Genomic DNA, 17,217 nt, shown 5'->3' with positions numbered 1-17,217 from the left:
TAGAGTTGGAAAGGACTCCGAGGGTCATCTAATCCCAGTGGCATTGCTGGCAACATTAACTCTGCCTTGTGGGAATCCCTTACAGATGACCACAGTGCCTGGAGACAGGCAGTAAAGTTGTGTAAACAAAGTAGTGGCCAGAGCAGAAAGGACCGCTGGGAGGAGAGCAAAGAGAAGGAACGCCATGATGCATCTGCAGCAGCACAACTGGACACCTTCATTTGCCCTAGCTGCAACAAAACATCTCTCCCATATCAGTCTCTACAGCCACAGCAGGCGCTGCAACTGTTCAACAGCTTGAACTCCCCAAAAGGCACACTCCTCCACGGTCTCCCAAGACAGATGGATGCCCGCAAATTACCGTATTTTTTGCTCCATAAGACACACTTTTTCCTACCTAAAAAGTAAGGGGAAATGTCTGTGCGTCTTATGGGGTGAATGTGCAGTTGATCGCTGGTTCCGTTTCCAGCCCCATCCCCTTGCCCAGGCCTCCATTGTTGAATGTTCTGCAGATGGAGGCTGTTTCTTTCCCCAGTGACATGTGACTGGCTGATTAGATAATCTATCTGGAAATTGTAGAAATTTCCTTTCCTAAAGAAGCTGCAGAACTGTTAGCTGAACCCCATAAAAACAGGATTTTTTCCGTTTGCAAAGTAAGCTCAACAGCTTTGAGCTGATCCTCAAAAAAAGGGCTTTTCCCCTTTGCAAAAGAAGCTGCACAACTTTGAGCTGATCCTTAAAAAACCGGGGCTTTCCCTCTTTCCTACTCGAAAAACTAGGTGCATCATGGTCAGTCTTATGGAGCGAAAAATACAGTATTTATATACAGTGGTGCCTCGCTAGACGAAAAGAATTTGTTCCGCGATTCTCTTCGTCTAGCGGTTTTTTCGTCTTGCGAAGCAAGCCCATTGACACCTTAGCGGATTAGTGCTAGAGCTGTCAAGCGGCTTCCAGCGATCAGCTGTTAAGCGGCTTAGCGGCTTAGGAAAAGGGCAAAAAAGCAAAAAAAAAAAAAAACCCGCCGGGGGACGCAAGATTTTTTTGTCTTGTGAAGCAACCCCATAGGGAAATTCGTTTTGCGAAGCGCCTCCAAAACGGAAAACCCTTTCGTCTAGCGGGTTTTTCGTCTTGCGAGGCATTCGTCTTGCGGGGCACCACTGTACTGAGTACTGTAAAATCTATATTTATGCTATTTTTCTCTCATATACCTACCATGTCCATAACGTCTGTGTGTTTTGTTTGTTTGTTTTTCCTCTTTTTCTAAGATGTATATCTGCTGAATCTTTTTTTTTTTTTTAATGACAGAGCCACCCATTTCTACTCACAACTCTGTAAGGTAGGTTAGGTGGAGAAGCAATTGTGGGCTCATGGTCACCCAATGAGCTTTGTAGCTGAGTGGGGATTTGGTCTTCCAGCATCTAGTCCAACACACTAAGTAGTCATTGGACCACACTGGCTCTCAAATGAAGTTTGATGGGTAGGCTTATAAGGAAAGACATGATCCTTCAGATATCCCAGTTCTAAGCCACTTAGGGCTTTACATGTCACAACCTATAGAAATCACAAAACAACTGAAGTTACTCCTAAGAAATTCACGTCCATATTTTTCAATCAAAGCTCCTTTCTCCCATGACTGCAGGCGAAATAATTTTAGAAAATGCTGTGAGATAAGAACTGGATTACAGTCTTTTGTTTCACAGAGAAGACCAAGCCCCTTAGAGCTATATCATTTCTGTAAAGCATTGGGTGTGTGCCTGGGGCTGGGGTTTTGAGAAGAAAGGAGCAGTTATTCCTGTTTGGTTGTTTTTAAACAAAATGATTTAATAGCAATAATAGTCGTTCCAGCAAAGGATTGTCCAGCAGCCAGCTGGAGGTAATAGCCCAAAACAAAGCAAAATTTCAGAATATCAGTTTCCCCCATCTGGCCATTAATCTGCAGGAAATGCACTGTGTGCTGTAATTGCTTTAATTAATCAAATGAACTCTGCACTTCAAAACTGGTATTCCTGGGTTTTTCAATTGAGACAGCTAATCCCATCAGGTATTTCAAAAGCAAAACCTTTCAGCACTTCTTCACTCCTTCCAAGCCTGGGTAATGAATCAATAATTTCATTTTGAATGCAGAGCAGCTGAACGTGGGCAACAGATTTATACCTACAGCAATGTGATGCCTGAGTATAATGTTATTCAACCTGTTTCTTGGATTTCCCAAGAAGGCTAATCCAATAGAATTTATCATTAACCAACTACAGGAGGAGACCCTCCCTGGAGCTTGAAGAGGACCTCTGTAAAGTAGAACAGATAGTCACCTTACAGGGCAGCAGGGGAGAAGAGAGGATGATAATTTCATGAACTAAGATTACCATTTTAGGATCCAGTCCCATGCCTAGGAAAGATAGCCAATGTATAAAACCATTCTGATAAAAGTCCTGATCTAAATCTACAGCAGAATGGACTAAAACAACCTAATGCAATACACATGAGAAAGTGAGTAAACCCTGAACTACAAGCCAGTAATGAATTAGTATGCAAAAAGCAAGTAAACTAGAAAATCCTGTGGCTTCAATCTCTACTCACTCATCTGGAAGCAAGTCCCATTGAAATAAATGGGACCTGTGTCTGAAAACATGTAGATGCCATCAAAAAGTAAATGGCATTTTCCATTCCAAGAGACACAAGACACAACTTTTCATGAATACTAAACTACAGAGAAAATTGATAGTGATCCCTGGAGAACAAAATACTGGATAGAAGAATATCCCCCGACAACACGACAAAACTACCACACACGACTGCTTCTGTATAATCATCCCACACAAGCCAGCAAACCTCCCTGGACTTGACTGGAGTTTGGCTGATTTACAAATGCAAAGCCCATCTCTTACTCAGACTCTTAGTCTGCTAATAGGTTGCAGACTGCAGTACTAAAATAGCCATACATTCATTCTCATTTGCAGCACAGGGTATTTGCTGATTTGATGTCCCAGGCCATAAACTTGTCCACAAGGAGGCAGGAATTGGGCTACAACCAATATGTATGCAAACACCTATACAAATCTTCATTGTTGAATAGATAGGTCTTTTTCCTTTGCTCTTTCTTCCAAGGCTCTGCCTTGTTGTGTATACAATTCATTGTTGTTGTTTTTTTGTCATAATATAGTGCTTGGTCTATTCTGCATGGTCTCTGATCTGCCTTCTTTTGTTTGGGCCAGAAATTAACCCTGCAGAAGATTCTTTAAGTACTTATAACATAAGAAGAGCCTACTGGATCAGGCCAATGACCCATCAAGCCTAGCATCCAGCTCTCACAGTAGCCAGCTAGATGTCTATAGGAAGCCAGTAAGAAGGATCTGAGCACAACAGCAACTGAGACTTCCTGCTTCTTGCAGAGATGGACCATAGCCATCATAGCTAGCAGCCTTTGATGGATGACAAACACATTTATCTGAGTTGTGATGGTGGCATGACTAAAGCCACAATTCTGGAAGATGCTTCCAGAAAGGAAGGAAGGAAGGAAGGAAGGAAGGAAGGAAGGAAGGAAGGAAGGAAGGAATCTCTTGAAATGTTTAGATTGTTTTCAACCTTCTTTACTGGTGTTCTGATAACAGTAAGGACTTGTGAGATAACACACATCAAACACAGTTTTATACATTAATAGCACGTTCTGCAATTACATTCCTAATCAATGCAGAGAATACAATAGGTGGCTTTTATTTTTTAAAAAAACTAGTTTTGTGAGTGAAATATCAGTCTTAATCATTTCCTCAGTTATTATTTCCTCAAGAACATTAACCCTTGATTGGGTATCATATAGATTCATCATAATGACTGTTGGATAAATCTGTCAATTTAAGCTTCTCTCAGTTTCTTATTTTCCCAGTCTTGTTCAGTTCTCCATATTTCCACATTCAATTGTGATTTGTTTTTAAAACTCTTGAAAATTCACCAGCATTTTAGTGTGAATTTTTTCCTTATGTACACAGGTTCTGCCTAATATACATATTTTTTGCAAAGTGCATAATGTAATGCATTTTTGTGTTATTTTCATCTATTTCTGCATTTTTGTGCAAACTTTCCCCTAGTAAATGCATATTTGTGCGCATTACTTTGTGTACAAAATTCAGAGATATGCAAAGTTCAAAGGATGGCTCCATTTTGGTTCATGCACTCTTTCAGAAAGTGTGAATATGGCAGGTTCCCCTTAAAATGGGAATTGAAATGGATTTCTCTTCCCTCCTTAGATATGACATGAATGGATCTCTCAGTAGCCTAACCTTATTATATGTTTAACAGTGGTAAGAAGGAAAGGGAAAAGTCTAAAGGCATATCTGCTTCTTAAGTATATTCCAGCTGTTATCTTACCCAGCTAGGGACAGTATCTTAACATTTGTTGTGACAGCAAATAAGAGCTCAAGATCAGATGCCAGCATACTCTACAAGGATAACACTGTGCCGTGCGAGGCCTCTGTCGAATGTGTCAGCAGATAGTGTCTACTGCAAGATTTAACACTGAAACTAACGGAATGTTGTGCTTAAGAGCAATTGAATAAACAGAGAGGACTAATATAAATCCTGGAATTATGTCTTACCTTTTACTTTGGTCTCCAAGCTGCTTTTAGAAAGCCAGGACAAAGCATTACAGTAAGTCTGGAATGTTAACTGGTCACCATCCGTGACAGGAATTTGCTTTAACAACTGAAACAAACAGACAAACTTATTCAAAACCAATGAGATAAATGATTTCTCTATCTTAAATACAGTGGTACCTTGGGTTCCATACGGTTCAGGTTACATATGCTTCAGGTTACAGACTCCGCTAACCCAGAAATATTACCCCGGGTTAAAAACTTTAGTTCAGGATAAGAACAGAAATCGGGCTCCGGCAGTGCGACAGCAGCAGGAGGCCCCATTAGCTAAAGTGGTGCTTCAGGTTAAGAATAGTTTCAGGTTAAGAACGCATCTCCGGAACGAATTAAGTACTTAAACCAAGGTACCACTGTATTTTTCTCCCTAAATTTCAATGCAGGGCCAGCCATAACATTAGGCATAGTGAGGCAATCGCCTCAAATGACAGGTGTTTATGGGGCGGCAGCAGCAGCCATCCAACCACCCTTCCTGAGCCCCCTATTTGTTCTCCTCTGTCAGAAGACACAGCTATGTGTGCCGCATGGACTGTCTACCTTCCTGAACCCCCAAATATTAGCAAAAGTGGAGATTAGTACTGAGCGATCCATTGTGTATTGATGACATTATTTTCCATGCAGAGCAAGACGCTCATCGCAATGCAAATATCTGCATTCTCCATTGGCTACATGCTCAGGATTGATGAACCCAGCTTTTGCTATAGTACACATATAACTAACAATTAAGCTCCTTATTTTTGAGATTTATAGCATCATTGCTGTGTAAGCTTGAGAATGAAAACAATATCTGACAATTTCTTCTATGTGAAGTGATTGGCAGCAGCTTTGACTGTTGCACCAATTATGCTTTGCACATATCTATTTTAAGAGTACAGCGCATGCATTCCCCTTGCCACAGGAGGGAGCACTAGAATCAAATTTTAAGCAAGCAACATTTCCTGCCTCTTTGCTTCCTTTTATTAAATAGGTTAACCAAATATTTTAAAAATCACCAGCCAGTCAACTGTAACTGACTTCAAAACATAATTATTTATATTACTTGCCAATTAACAGCTCTTTGTTCTCTAAAGACTCATCATGTTTCAGAATATAAGAATATGGTTACTTATACGTCTTAATTTTTCATCCCACCTTTCTTCCAAGAATTCCAAAAATTGTAGAATTGGAAGGGTCATTGAGGGTCATCTAGTCCAGCCCCGTGCAAGGCAGGAATCTTGCATTATTTTCTTGTGCCCCCCCCCCTATTTAATCTTCACAACAACCCTCCAAGGTTGGTTAAGCTGAGAGGATAAAAACCAAAACAAAAGTGTTGTTTCTACAGCAGCAGGCACATAGGAACAGGGGAGAGAGAATCACTGCTTTCTCATATAAAATATTGATTCTATAGATTGGTTGCTATGCACATTTATAACACTCTCTTCCTTGGGGGGTCACTGCTGGAAAATACTTATAATATATCATCTGGATGATGTGCTGTAACTATTCTTCAGAAATTGCCCCTGAGAGAGAACTCGAGTTTAAAGTCTCCAATATATAGAATAAATATTCCTTATCATTAATCAACGGCTTTCCTGTTCTTTTGCTCCACTTTCAACTGCCAGCCGCAAATCTTCCCATTCTTAATCTGTGGAATGAAGGCAAACACCTTCAGCCACATGTGTTTTGTCCTGGCTGCCAATATATAGCAGGCTTACAGTTCCAAGTTTTTAACGATGCGTAACGATAACTGGAGGTTCTTCCCGTACTTGCAAGGCGTTTTGCATCGCACACATTCCTGCAACTGGGTTCTGTGAACAGCTAGTTCTGTGAGTAGCGAGCAAATTTCTAAGGAATGTTCAGGGATAAGGGCTGACTTACTGTACCTTCAGAGGGCCCAGAATCTCCATGGGAACACCACTACACAAGGACCAGACTGGCAAAGGAAGAGGAACCATGGCTGGAACAAACTCCAGAAGGCAATGAGGTTGATAAGTCTTGATGGCTGTGATGAGCAACCAGCAAGGCTTTTTCACATTTTTATTATTATTATTTTAAGGAGGGGGAATACTGTCCTTGACTACCTTGTCTGTGAAGTAAGCAAATCCCCCACCTCAGTCCCTTAAATTCTTAGAAAATTCTCCTGCTCAGTCACAGTTTGAAGATGGGTTTTCTTTCCATTTCGCTATTAGTTTGACCAAAAATATCAGGCTGGCTGTAATAAAAAAAAGTACCATTTTCATACTTTCATTGCAATTAGGTTCTCCCAAAAGACATTATATCTGTTGCAGAAATACCACTTGTGAAATGCAAGCATATCATTTATTGACGCATAAACCTTCTTCTATATAGAGATATATGTTTATTTTCATAGAACATTGTCTATTTTACAGTGTATTTTTTAATAAAAATAATAATATTGTAAGCCACCCTGGAACCTTATGGTGAAGGGTGAGGTAAGAAATCTAATAAATATCATATTTTTCTTGGTTTCCATTGCAAATGCTCTCCTGTGGGATATCCAGGGTCAAGCAAGGTTTTTCCCCTCCTTGGACAAATCCCTGTTTAAATTCCCCAAGAAAACTTTCTTTAAAAAGCAGAAAGTGGAAGTGTTATCAAGGCATTTAGTCCAATAGATACAAGCATTCAAGATGTATGTTCTGTTCATTCAAAACATAAAAGAAAACAAGACTTTTTTATTAAATAAACTAAACTCCACCCTGTTGCGGGAGAGTGAAGGAGGTATGAATACCACATGCCTGCCTAAATAACAATTTAATAGAGTCTAAAAGTCTATAGGAGGCGGACAACAATTCTCCATCTTTTTCAAGGACATGATCAGAGAACAAAAAGCAGGAATAGGACTGCGACCACAGAATTCCAAGTAGAAGCTTGAATCTGAATTCCCCTGGAATGAAGAATCCAGCTCTGAAACAACGAAAGCCTTTGGGAAAAGGTGATCGCCCACCTCTTATGGCAGGAGCTAATCTTGCAAGTCCGTAGAGATGGCGAGAAGGCAAGCTTGTGCAAAGCAAACAAGGGAAGCTTATTCAAAGATAAGGATTCCATTCTCCCTATTACACGCATTTGGTTTGAATGAAATACGGTAAAATGTTGAGCCATTAGTTAAGTCAGGAAGGCTTACATCTTCCTAAGGTTGTTTAGGTGACAACAGAACACAAACAAGAAGAAGGATGCACACAATTTCCTGGCTCCCAAACTGGCTGTTGAGCTCTATAGTAGCTATGACAAGCAGACCGGGATCATAACATATACCCTTTCTAATCTAATGCTATTTGAAGGAGATAAAAATAAAGACTTACGTCTTGCCTCATGTCATTGTAGTTCATGTGTGGCTTGGCTTATTCTCTGTTGCAATGCAAGCAACTGTTCACTATTGCAAAGTGAAATTCACAATTTCTGCATGACAGAAATAAGAATGGTCCTTTCCCTAATAAACAAACTCTCCGTGTACCGATTTTGGGACTTTGTTCTTTCACAGCAGACGGAATCCTGTTGAAACCCCTTGAGGCTGGAACATCTTATAAATATACAATTGATCCAACAGCTTTGAAATGCTGTTGCTCTTCTGCATGACCTTGATTTGTGGCAGGTTTATGGAATTATGAACCTGTGGCAAAGTTCAACTATGTTATTTCCGATATCTTTGTTTTCAATTCCAGGATGGCTCTGTAGGCTGATTGGCCCTGGAGCTTTTCTGTATCTCTAGAAAGAAACAACTTCTTGGCTTCACAGACAGCAAAGCAATTATAAATTCCTCAGACTCTAATTAAAAACCAGATAGGTTTCCAAAACACTATTAAAGACACACTAGGGGAATAAGGATTTCAATTTATTGTCATGAATATCAAGCTCGTTTCCTTATTAGCTGCAAAGCAGTGAAGAGTAAATGTTCCATAGGCAAAGCATTCTGTTTAACAATGGTAAAAAAAAATGTACCTCAACAAGAAAATAGTGTTTTGCAATTTGTGCCTTCTTTCCACTGAAATATATCTACAGTAAATGAATCTGCACTAATGAGAAATATTTCCCATTAGGAGACACTATAATCTGCAAGCAAGTGGCAGGCATGTCGCATCTTGTGTAGGTTTATCTTTTTGCTGTATGTTTTCAAAATCTATGCATATTAATTTTGATTTATGAGCCGAGTTCTTCCACTGGATACCTCCTTGGAACTGTTCGTTCCATTTGACTATCTAGTTCATTAATGCCCCTCTCCTCCCATGATAAATGCTGTAGGTCAGGCCTGTCCAGCTTCCAAGAGAATGTGATCTACTCCCAGTATAAAAAATCTGGCAGTGATCTACCCATTGTCATTGAAGAAGAAGAAAAGAAGAAGAGTTTGGACTTGATATCTTGCTTTATCACTACCCAAAGGAGTCTCAAAGCGGCTAACATTCTCCTTTCCCTTCCTCCCCCACAACAAACACTCTGTGAGGTGAGTGGGGCTGAGAGACTACAGAGAAGTATGACTAGCCCAAGGTCACCCAGCAGCTGCATGCGGAGAAGCGGGGACGCAAACCCGGTTCACCAGACTATAAGTCCACCGCTCTTAACCACTACACCACACTGGCTGGTGGATTGATCAGAGTTGTTCAGCTTTTCTTGGGGAGAGCAGAGTTATTAAACTTTGGGGGGGGGGAAATCAGAGTTGTTGAGCTTTTTTTTCGGGAGGACGATATATTTTTAAGGGGGAATAGCATACATTGCTCACCTCATTCTCAAAACACCAACAAACAACATTGACTGGTTGAACATCGCTGCTGTAGGTTATGCATGTGCAACTGTCAAATCTTTCCCCCTGAGGAGACCACCATGTCAACTTACAGAAGCGTTGTAGAAGGAACAGAAGGAACAGCAGCTATGGCAATGGGGAATGCTCTTAAGTTTGCTTGGATCCTAAGTTGCATACTCTTGCCTTACTGTGCATGGGCTAGAGACCCCACATTATCATGCCACATTTTCTTGTTCCTTCAGCAACTCCTTCCTCACTTACAGCTAGTAAGTGAACTGCATCCACCTTGAAATATTCAAGATAATCGCCCCATTTATCTGGTCGCATCCAAAAATGAAACTGAGATGAGTCAAGACCCTCTCATGGTTCTGAGGCTCTGCTCCGCACTTTAAAGCTCACATCAGATTTATTCATTATTTTAAAATATTTGTGATCCAGACTTATACTAAGAGCTAATAAGGATAAACATCCACTGTCTATTACTTAATGATCTGAGAACCTCACTGCCCTTACTCTTCTGACATCTGGATTGATTATATAATTTTATATGTTTTAATTTAAGATGGATGTGCTGGTGGTTATTACATGTGAGCTGAAGTTTTTGTTGTCAATTTTTAATTTTTCCTTCTTTATTTTTTAATAGCAAATTTAACAAACAAATAAAAATATTTATTATCGTGCTCACCTTGGGTGGAAACCTCTGATAAACCAGTAGATTCTACAAACAAATCACTGATGTTAAGGTAAAATTGTTGGCCTGTTTCTAAAAGAATTGTAATTTAAATATGTGCTTTTATAATCAGACAACACATTTGCAATGGATCAGCTAAGTCAGCTTTCAAAAGCAGTTCCTAGTCCTTTAACAATGGACAAAGATTATTTTGTGTGTATGTCTCATAATATTCCAGTCCAGATATTTTAAAGGGATGCTGATAAAATGATGTTCCCTTTGAGGCTCTCATGTCTTAAGTACAATTAAGACGTTATGCAATAACAGGCTACTCTGCAGTTGTCTCATTTTAACAAGGGGAGAGATTTTATTGTTTATAGTCAATTATTAATAGCAGTGGAACTATGCACAGTAGGTCAACTGGCAATCGCTGACTCTGATTATTATTTCATCTGGCTACAAACATTCATTCTTGGTTTTTAACTCTCTTAATAAAAAATATGTTCCCTGTCCTGGCAAAAAGACCCAGTGCCTCTTCTTTCTTAAGGCTATTGTCTACTGGGGAGCGAAGCCAGCACGGTGATGCCCCTTGGGTTTAAAACACACTGCTTTAAACTAGGTTGTTTTTTCTAGACTGCAGCTTCTCTGCAGCCAATAGACCTTTATTGGAGCTGAGTGAATGGTCAGAGAACATTGTAAAGCATGTTGCACGGCTGTGGCGTCATTGAAGCTGAGCAGCTGTGGACCTGATCAGTGCCTGGATAGGAGACCACTGGGACCCCCACATAAGTTGCTCGGAGAGCAAAAGTTGCAAAGAGCAGGGGGGCAAAAAAATAAAACAAAAACAAACCCATGATGAGCTCCCCCAACCCCGCTAACTGTTTAGTTGAGCTTATTCATTCTTCTAACATCATTACAATGTCCATGTCCTGGCTTTGCTTCAGTATCTGCTGAAGCCAGCTCTGCTGGTGCCAGAGGCAGGAAAACATAGACTGCAACATTTTACAGATGGGAAGCTTGCCTTGTACAGAATGAGACATGGCTCATCTAGCTCAGCAGATCTCCAGGGTTCCCAGGAAAATGCTCAGATGTAACCAGGGACCTACTGCGCCACTGAGCTATAACCCTTACCTAATAGCTATTTCTGCTAGAACTTTCCAAGGAAGGGCAGTGTCCAAGTACAAAAGACCAGGTAAAACTGTGAGCCCCTAGGGGTAATTATAATAATAATAAATAATAATAAATTTATTTATATCCTGCCCTCCCTAGCCGAAGCAGGGCTCAGGGCGGCTAACAACAATAAAATAGTACAACATTCTAAAATCATTCATTATAAAATTAATTCAAATCAAATTGATGGCAACCATTGGGCTAGAGATTCTGTGAAGATTGCCAAAGGTGGGAGTCAGGTTGTGCCCTGACCAAAGGCCTGGTGGAACAACTCTGTCTTGCAGGCCCTACGGAAAGATGTCAATTCCCGCAGGGCCCTAGTCTCTTGTGACAGAGCGTTCCACCAGATCGGAGCCACAGCCGAAAAAGCCCTGGCTCTAGTTGAGGCCAGCCTAACCTCTCTGTGGCCTGGGACCTTCAAGATGTTTTTATTGTTCATAGAAGTGGCTTGGATAAAATAGGCTGAATCCAGAAAGTGAAGAAGCTGGCAAACTTTAAAAGCGGGTAGGCTGAACAAAACTCTAGCAGTAAGATTGCTATAAATAAGAACGTACAGAGTCGTCTGGTTAGCAGACAGAAGCCTAATCTGCTCTGCTCTGCTAAAAATAAATGAATGTATTGCTGCAACTAGAACACACTGGACATTCTTTTATACTCAAGAAACTCTGGCTGAAGGAAACTTCTTTGGCTCCCCCCAGGAGCTCTTAATTAGCTGTCAATTAGCTCACCCACCATGAGTGACTCTTGCAATTGCACCAACTAGCGGCTTTAACACTCTAAGAAGAAATGAACTCTTAGCTTACATTTTGATCCCTTCACATTGCCATTCCAAGATAATAATACTATAATCAAGCAAAATACTAAGTTAGATCCATTCATTTCAACAAGTCTACTCTGAGTAAAACCTAATTGAATATCACTCAATGTTTTCTTCTTCCACCCCCCTTTATTAAAAACAGCTTTTCTGTTTCATTTTCTACTATTATAAAGGTAAAGGTAAAGGTACCCCTGCCCGTACGGGCCAGTCTTGACAGACTCTGGGGTTGTGCGCCCATCTCACTCAAGAGGCCAGGGGCCAGCCCTGCCCTTAAATACAAAACTTTCCCAGGAAGGCTGACAGAATAATAAACATATATATAAACCATTCAAGACAAATCAATGCACAACAACAACAACAAGTGAAACAGTAGGATAAAAACAATAACCTACCATCAGTTGAACAAATCATTACAAGTGAAATGTTAGGGGAAATAAGATGGTTTTTGCCTGGTACTGAAAGGGCATGGAGGTTGCCAAGCATGTCTCCCCTAGGAGAGCATTCTAGAAGAGGGACACCCACAACTGAAAAATGAATGCAAGAAAAAAAGATTTGCAGTTGCTACTCAGTTAAACCTGGAGCCAAAAACCTGAGCAGCCAATTGAAGCCAATGTTGTTCAGAAAGGATGCATGTATAGCCGTGACGTGTGTTTTCTGGGTACCTCTTTTGCAGTGACATCTCTATCAAGTGTGTGAGATTCCTAATGATTGTCTGGACGACTTTCCTTTCTCCCCTTGCTTATTGCTGGGCAGGCCCTATCTAAGCAAAAGAGCAGGAAAGTTAACCCAGCAGCTGCTGGTTGTACCTTCTGGCCAAAAGGACTGTTGGTTTGCAGGAGGTGCATTCGAGGCACGTTCCCCTTCTGGTCTGGCTGAAACATAAGGAACCTACTCCAGCATCTTTGAACCTCTGGCACTGGCACTGTTCAGAGAAAGAAGGCAAATAAAATTGAACGTTTTTAAGAGTACATCCCAGAAATTTATTTATTTTTAATTACATGTTAGGTGTAACATTGTGTGGATATGCGAAATATGTGTTATACAGGTATGCTGGTAGCTCAGGTAGCTATGATTGGCTGCAGAACCCTGTTGAATCTAAAATATCCAGAATTACTACCATATATGGGAAGTAAAGGTAAAGGGACCCCTGACAATTAAGTCCAGTCAAAGATGACTATGGGGTTGTGGCGCTCATCTCGCTTTCAGGCCAAGGGTGCCGGCGTTTGACCACAGACAGCTTTCCAGGTCATGTGGCCAGCATGACTAAGCTGCTTCTGGCGAACCAGAGCAACGCACAGAAACACTGTTTACCTTCCCGCTGGAGTGGTACCTATTTATCTACTTGCACTTTGACGTGCTTTTGAACTGCTAGGTTGGCAGGAGCAGGGACCGAGCAACGGGAGCTCACCCTGTCGCGGGGATTCGAACTGCTGACCTTCTGATCGGCAAGCCCTAGGCTTTGTGGTTTAGACCACAGCGCCACCCACGTCCCTGTATGGGAGGTGGATGTCCTCAAATCTCAAAAACCTAAAAGTTTGCTCATGTGGGAATGTGGCCCTTAGGCCAATATGAGTTTCCCACTCCTGCACTAAAAAAACCCTCGAATGAATTGAGTGATATTAGATTAAGGCCAGGCTAGATGTTTAATGTGGTGAATGTGTACATTTTTAAAGCAGCTCAGTCAGCACTGGGGACACAGGGGTGGGGGAGGGTAAATTTAACCCCTTCCCCCTGCCATAGTCCATGAAAATTCCCCACCCCACTTGCTATTTTTATCAGGAGGGAAGGATACCAGTGACACCTTTGAAGATAAGCTCCTGCAGCTCCAGTGAGAGCAGATTTTAGGCTGTGTATTCCCTCGTTACAATCACACAGATATGGGCAAACTATGGGTGGTTGCTCCAGCTTACTACTCTTCTTCTGAACACGTATATCTACTTGCAACTGTAGTCTTTCATAGTAAGCCTTCTCAAGGCCAAGCTTGGATCGGGATGCCATTGGGACCACAAGGAAGGGGGCAAAAGATTGAGGCACCACCCATGCCAAGGTAGTGCCCGCCACCCCTCCAATTTACTTTTCAAAAGCCATTCATGCCATTGCTAACCACATGGCGCCAGCTCCAGTTTGACCCTTATTTATTCAAGTTGGATGCTCCCACCATCACCCTACTGCAAAAAAACAACCAGGAGGAAAGCAAAATGCCCCCAGACCACCACTATCATCAAAGTTTTTGAAATAGCATTGTATGAGAAAGAAAAAATAGGCTTTTCTAAAAAAAATAAATACTGTTTTTATTTATTTTGATGGTACAGAAGATAAATTTTGAGAAAACAATTGTTACAACAGTAAACATCAAGTAACTTGCCCTGATAAAATTACAGACTTTTATCATGCCGTGTGTTAAAATTTCATTTGATTACGCTAAGAGATCATGCCACATTTTCCCACGAGTGCTGGGTGGGTGCTGGCATTTTTGTCAAGGCAGATTCCAACTCAGCGGCAAAAAAAGAAAGTGATTTTTTTTTACTCCAGCACTAGTTTTCAAAGGAGGTTCTGAGTCACTGAAGCTTCACCTGTTATTTGCTTGAGAGAATTCTGGTGCAACAAGAATGTGCTTGAAAGACAGATGTTGTCTTCCCTTTCTCAGCTACAGGAGTCTTATCGCTCATTTTATTACTAAATTCTGTCTGGAGGTGTGCATCAAGAAATGCTGATGTGATATTCACCCTGGGTAGAAGACGGCTTGCAGGGCTTTCTGGAGAGACAAGAATCTAAGCAAGGCTAAACAACCCCCCCTCTCCAGATTGAAGAACGATTGCTTTGTTTTTTGTAACAAAAAGTCAAGTAAATTGAATTAGAAGTGTGTCTACACCAGACCTCAATATGTTTGGGGCTACTAATCTCATCAGCACCAGCCGACTTGGCCAATGGTCAGAGATGGTGGGAGTTATATTTAAACAACATCTGGGAGGCAGCAGGTTGGTTTACACTTTGTGTAACCGAAAATCTTTGGGGATTTTGTTTTTGGCTTTCAAGTCAATTCACACATTTTTAGTTGCATTTCAGCATCAATAAAACTGTTAATTTTTTCAGTTCCAAAGGTAGTGTAGCACTTTTCTAGACATCAAACAACAGTATCATTACTATTGTCATAAATTCAGATTGATTGATTAATAAATCATCAATAAAGATCTGCAGTTCAAAGTGGTTCACAAGATTTTTTTTTAAAAAGGTTCATTTTTAATTATTACTGAGCATACAGTGTGAATTATTTTAGCTTATGTCATGAGCCACTATGAAGGTCTATGGACAAAAGGTGGAATGAAATAAATAAATACTGCATTGGGTGTTCTACTCACGTGTAAATGCAACATGTGAGTTGGGAGAGTGGGGCCAAGTATGCCAAGCATCATTCCTGTTGTCCTGTGTCAGCTGGAAGATGAACTTCCTCTGTCAGTAGAGCATGAGACTCTTAATCTCAGGATTGTGCAATCAACCCCCACATTGGGCAAAAGATCCCTGTGTTGCATGGGATGGACTAAATGAACCTCAAGGTCCCTTTCAATTCTACAACTCTATGACCTTCCAGTTGTGAAGGAACCTTCCAGAAATACCATAAACCTCTCCACTTTGGAAGTTCATCCTCCAACTTAGGGAGGGTGGTGGCAACAGCAGACAGAGCTTAGCATGCTCATCAATACTTACATGTTGTTTTGACATATGAGTACAATGCCTGAATGCCAACAAAGGTCCATATAATTAAAGCTATGGTTTCTCCATGTGATGGCCTGGGAATCCGATTCAGAGGCTGAACCGGAGGAATCCCAGCCTGCACAGGAGTCCCCGCCTCCAGGGCCGGCTGAACTGGGGCAGGGCCTTGATTCTGAAGCGCCTGCACCTGTGCCGGATCCTCAGGAGCAGGCACCAGGTGAATCCACTCTGGTTCCGGAGGCGGTTGAGGACTCAGTGCCTACAGGTGAGTCTCCCCCTGGGTCCAGTAACCCTTCAGCCTCTCCTGAGCTGCAGAGGCTCAGGGCAGAGAGGCGAAGGGAACTGGTTTCTCCCAGGAGGAGTGTTCGCCTTAAGGCCAGGAGAGGCAGGTCTCCTGGAGGCCGGGACCGCCCCTGGCCTCAGAGAAGATAAAGGCCAGTCAGCCCAGTCCCAGGTTGCGGGAGCAACATCGCTGATGAGCTGTTTCGGCCAGCACCCAGTCCAGTTCCCCCAGAGTTCCTGTCCTTGCCCGGCTCCTCGCTGTGGACCCCGCTTCGCCCGTGGAGGACTGTCTGCTGACCCTCGACTCAGGTCCTGGACCTCGCCCCACGGTAACCTCCCCCCTGGACCAGCACACCCCAGTAGTGATGTATGGAAGTGAGAGCTGGACCATAATGAAGGCTGATCGCAGAGGAATTGATGCTTTTGAATTATGGTGCTGGAGGAGACTCTTGAGAGTCCCATGGACTGCAAGATCAGACCTATCCATTTTTAAGGAAATCAGCCCTGAGTGCTCACTGGAAGGACAGATCCTGAAGCTGAGACTCCAATACTTTGGTTACCTCATGAGAAGAGAAAGGGAAAGACCCTGATGCTGTGAAAGATGGAGGGCACAAGGAGAAGGGGATGACAGAGGACGAGGTGGTTGGACAGTGATCTTGAAGCTACTAACATGAGTTTGACCAAACTGCAGGAGGCAGTGGAATCCAGGAGCGCCTGGCGTGCTCTGGTCCACGGGGTCACGAAGAGTCAAACATGACTAAACAGCTAAACAACAACAACAACACAATGCCTGAAAGAGACTGTAGTGGTTTGCCCAAGGCAACAGAAGAAACCTTTTGGCTGAGAGTGCTTTGAACCTTGGGCTTCAGTCCTATGCACAATTACCAGTACTTTCGAGTGGACCTGTATAAGATTGCACTTAACTTAGTAGCATTTACTCTGAGTAGACAGGTATAGGATTGTATGTTAATAACTGGCCAATATTCTCCTCTTATCTTTGTGGAGAGTTCAAGAAGAGGAGCCAAGTGTTAATCTAAAAATTGGTTGCAAAGCTAAACAATTTCAAAAGGCAATGTTACTGCTTCATGACTAGATGTCAGGGACTGGGCTGAGGAAGAATGGTTAGAGCATCCCCCCCCCCCTTTTCTGAACCTTCCCAAGGGCAGGAGGACAGTATTGATTTAAAACAGTG

General features: G+C 41.9%; 1 protein-coding gene across 2 annotated transcripts in view; it reads right to left on the bottom strand.

Moving 5' to 3' along the window:
- The window catches only part of LOC310834985 (uncharacterized protein), a 35,188-nt gene that overhangs the window by 11,521 nt on the left and 6,450 nt on the right, over nt 1–17,217 (bottom strand). The window contains exons 3-4 of one of the 2 annotated variants that reach the window (XM_083719617.1): nt 12,839–12,954; nt 4,590–4,713 (exon numbers count right to left, since the gene is read on the bottom strand). In XM_083719617.1, the coding sequence (XP_083575743.1) occupies nt 4,590–4,713; nt 12,839–12,954 (240 nt within the window). The remainder of the gene's footprint in view (nt 1–4,589; nt 4,714–12,838; nt 12,955–17,217) is intronic. The other variant, XM_083719618.1, reaches the window with a different exon arrangement.

Source organism: Podarcis gaigeae, assembly GCF_964106915.1.
Source record: "Podarcis gaigeae genome assembly, chromosome: 17".
Taxonomy (NCBI): domain Eukaryota; kingdom Metazoa; phylum Chordata; class Lepidosauria; order Squamata; family Lacertidae; genus Podarcis; species Podarcis gaigeae.
The sequence above is the reverse complement of the archived record's forward strand: the minus strand, read 5'-3'. Positions and strand labels throughout refer to the sequence as shown.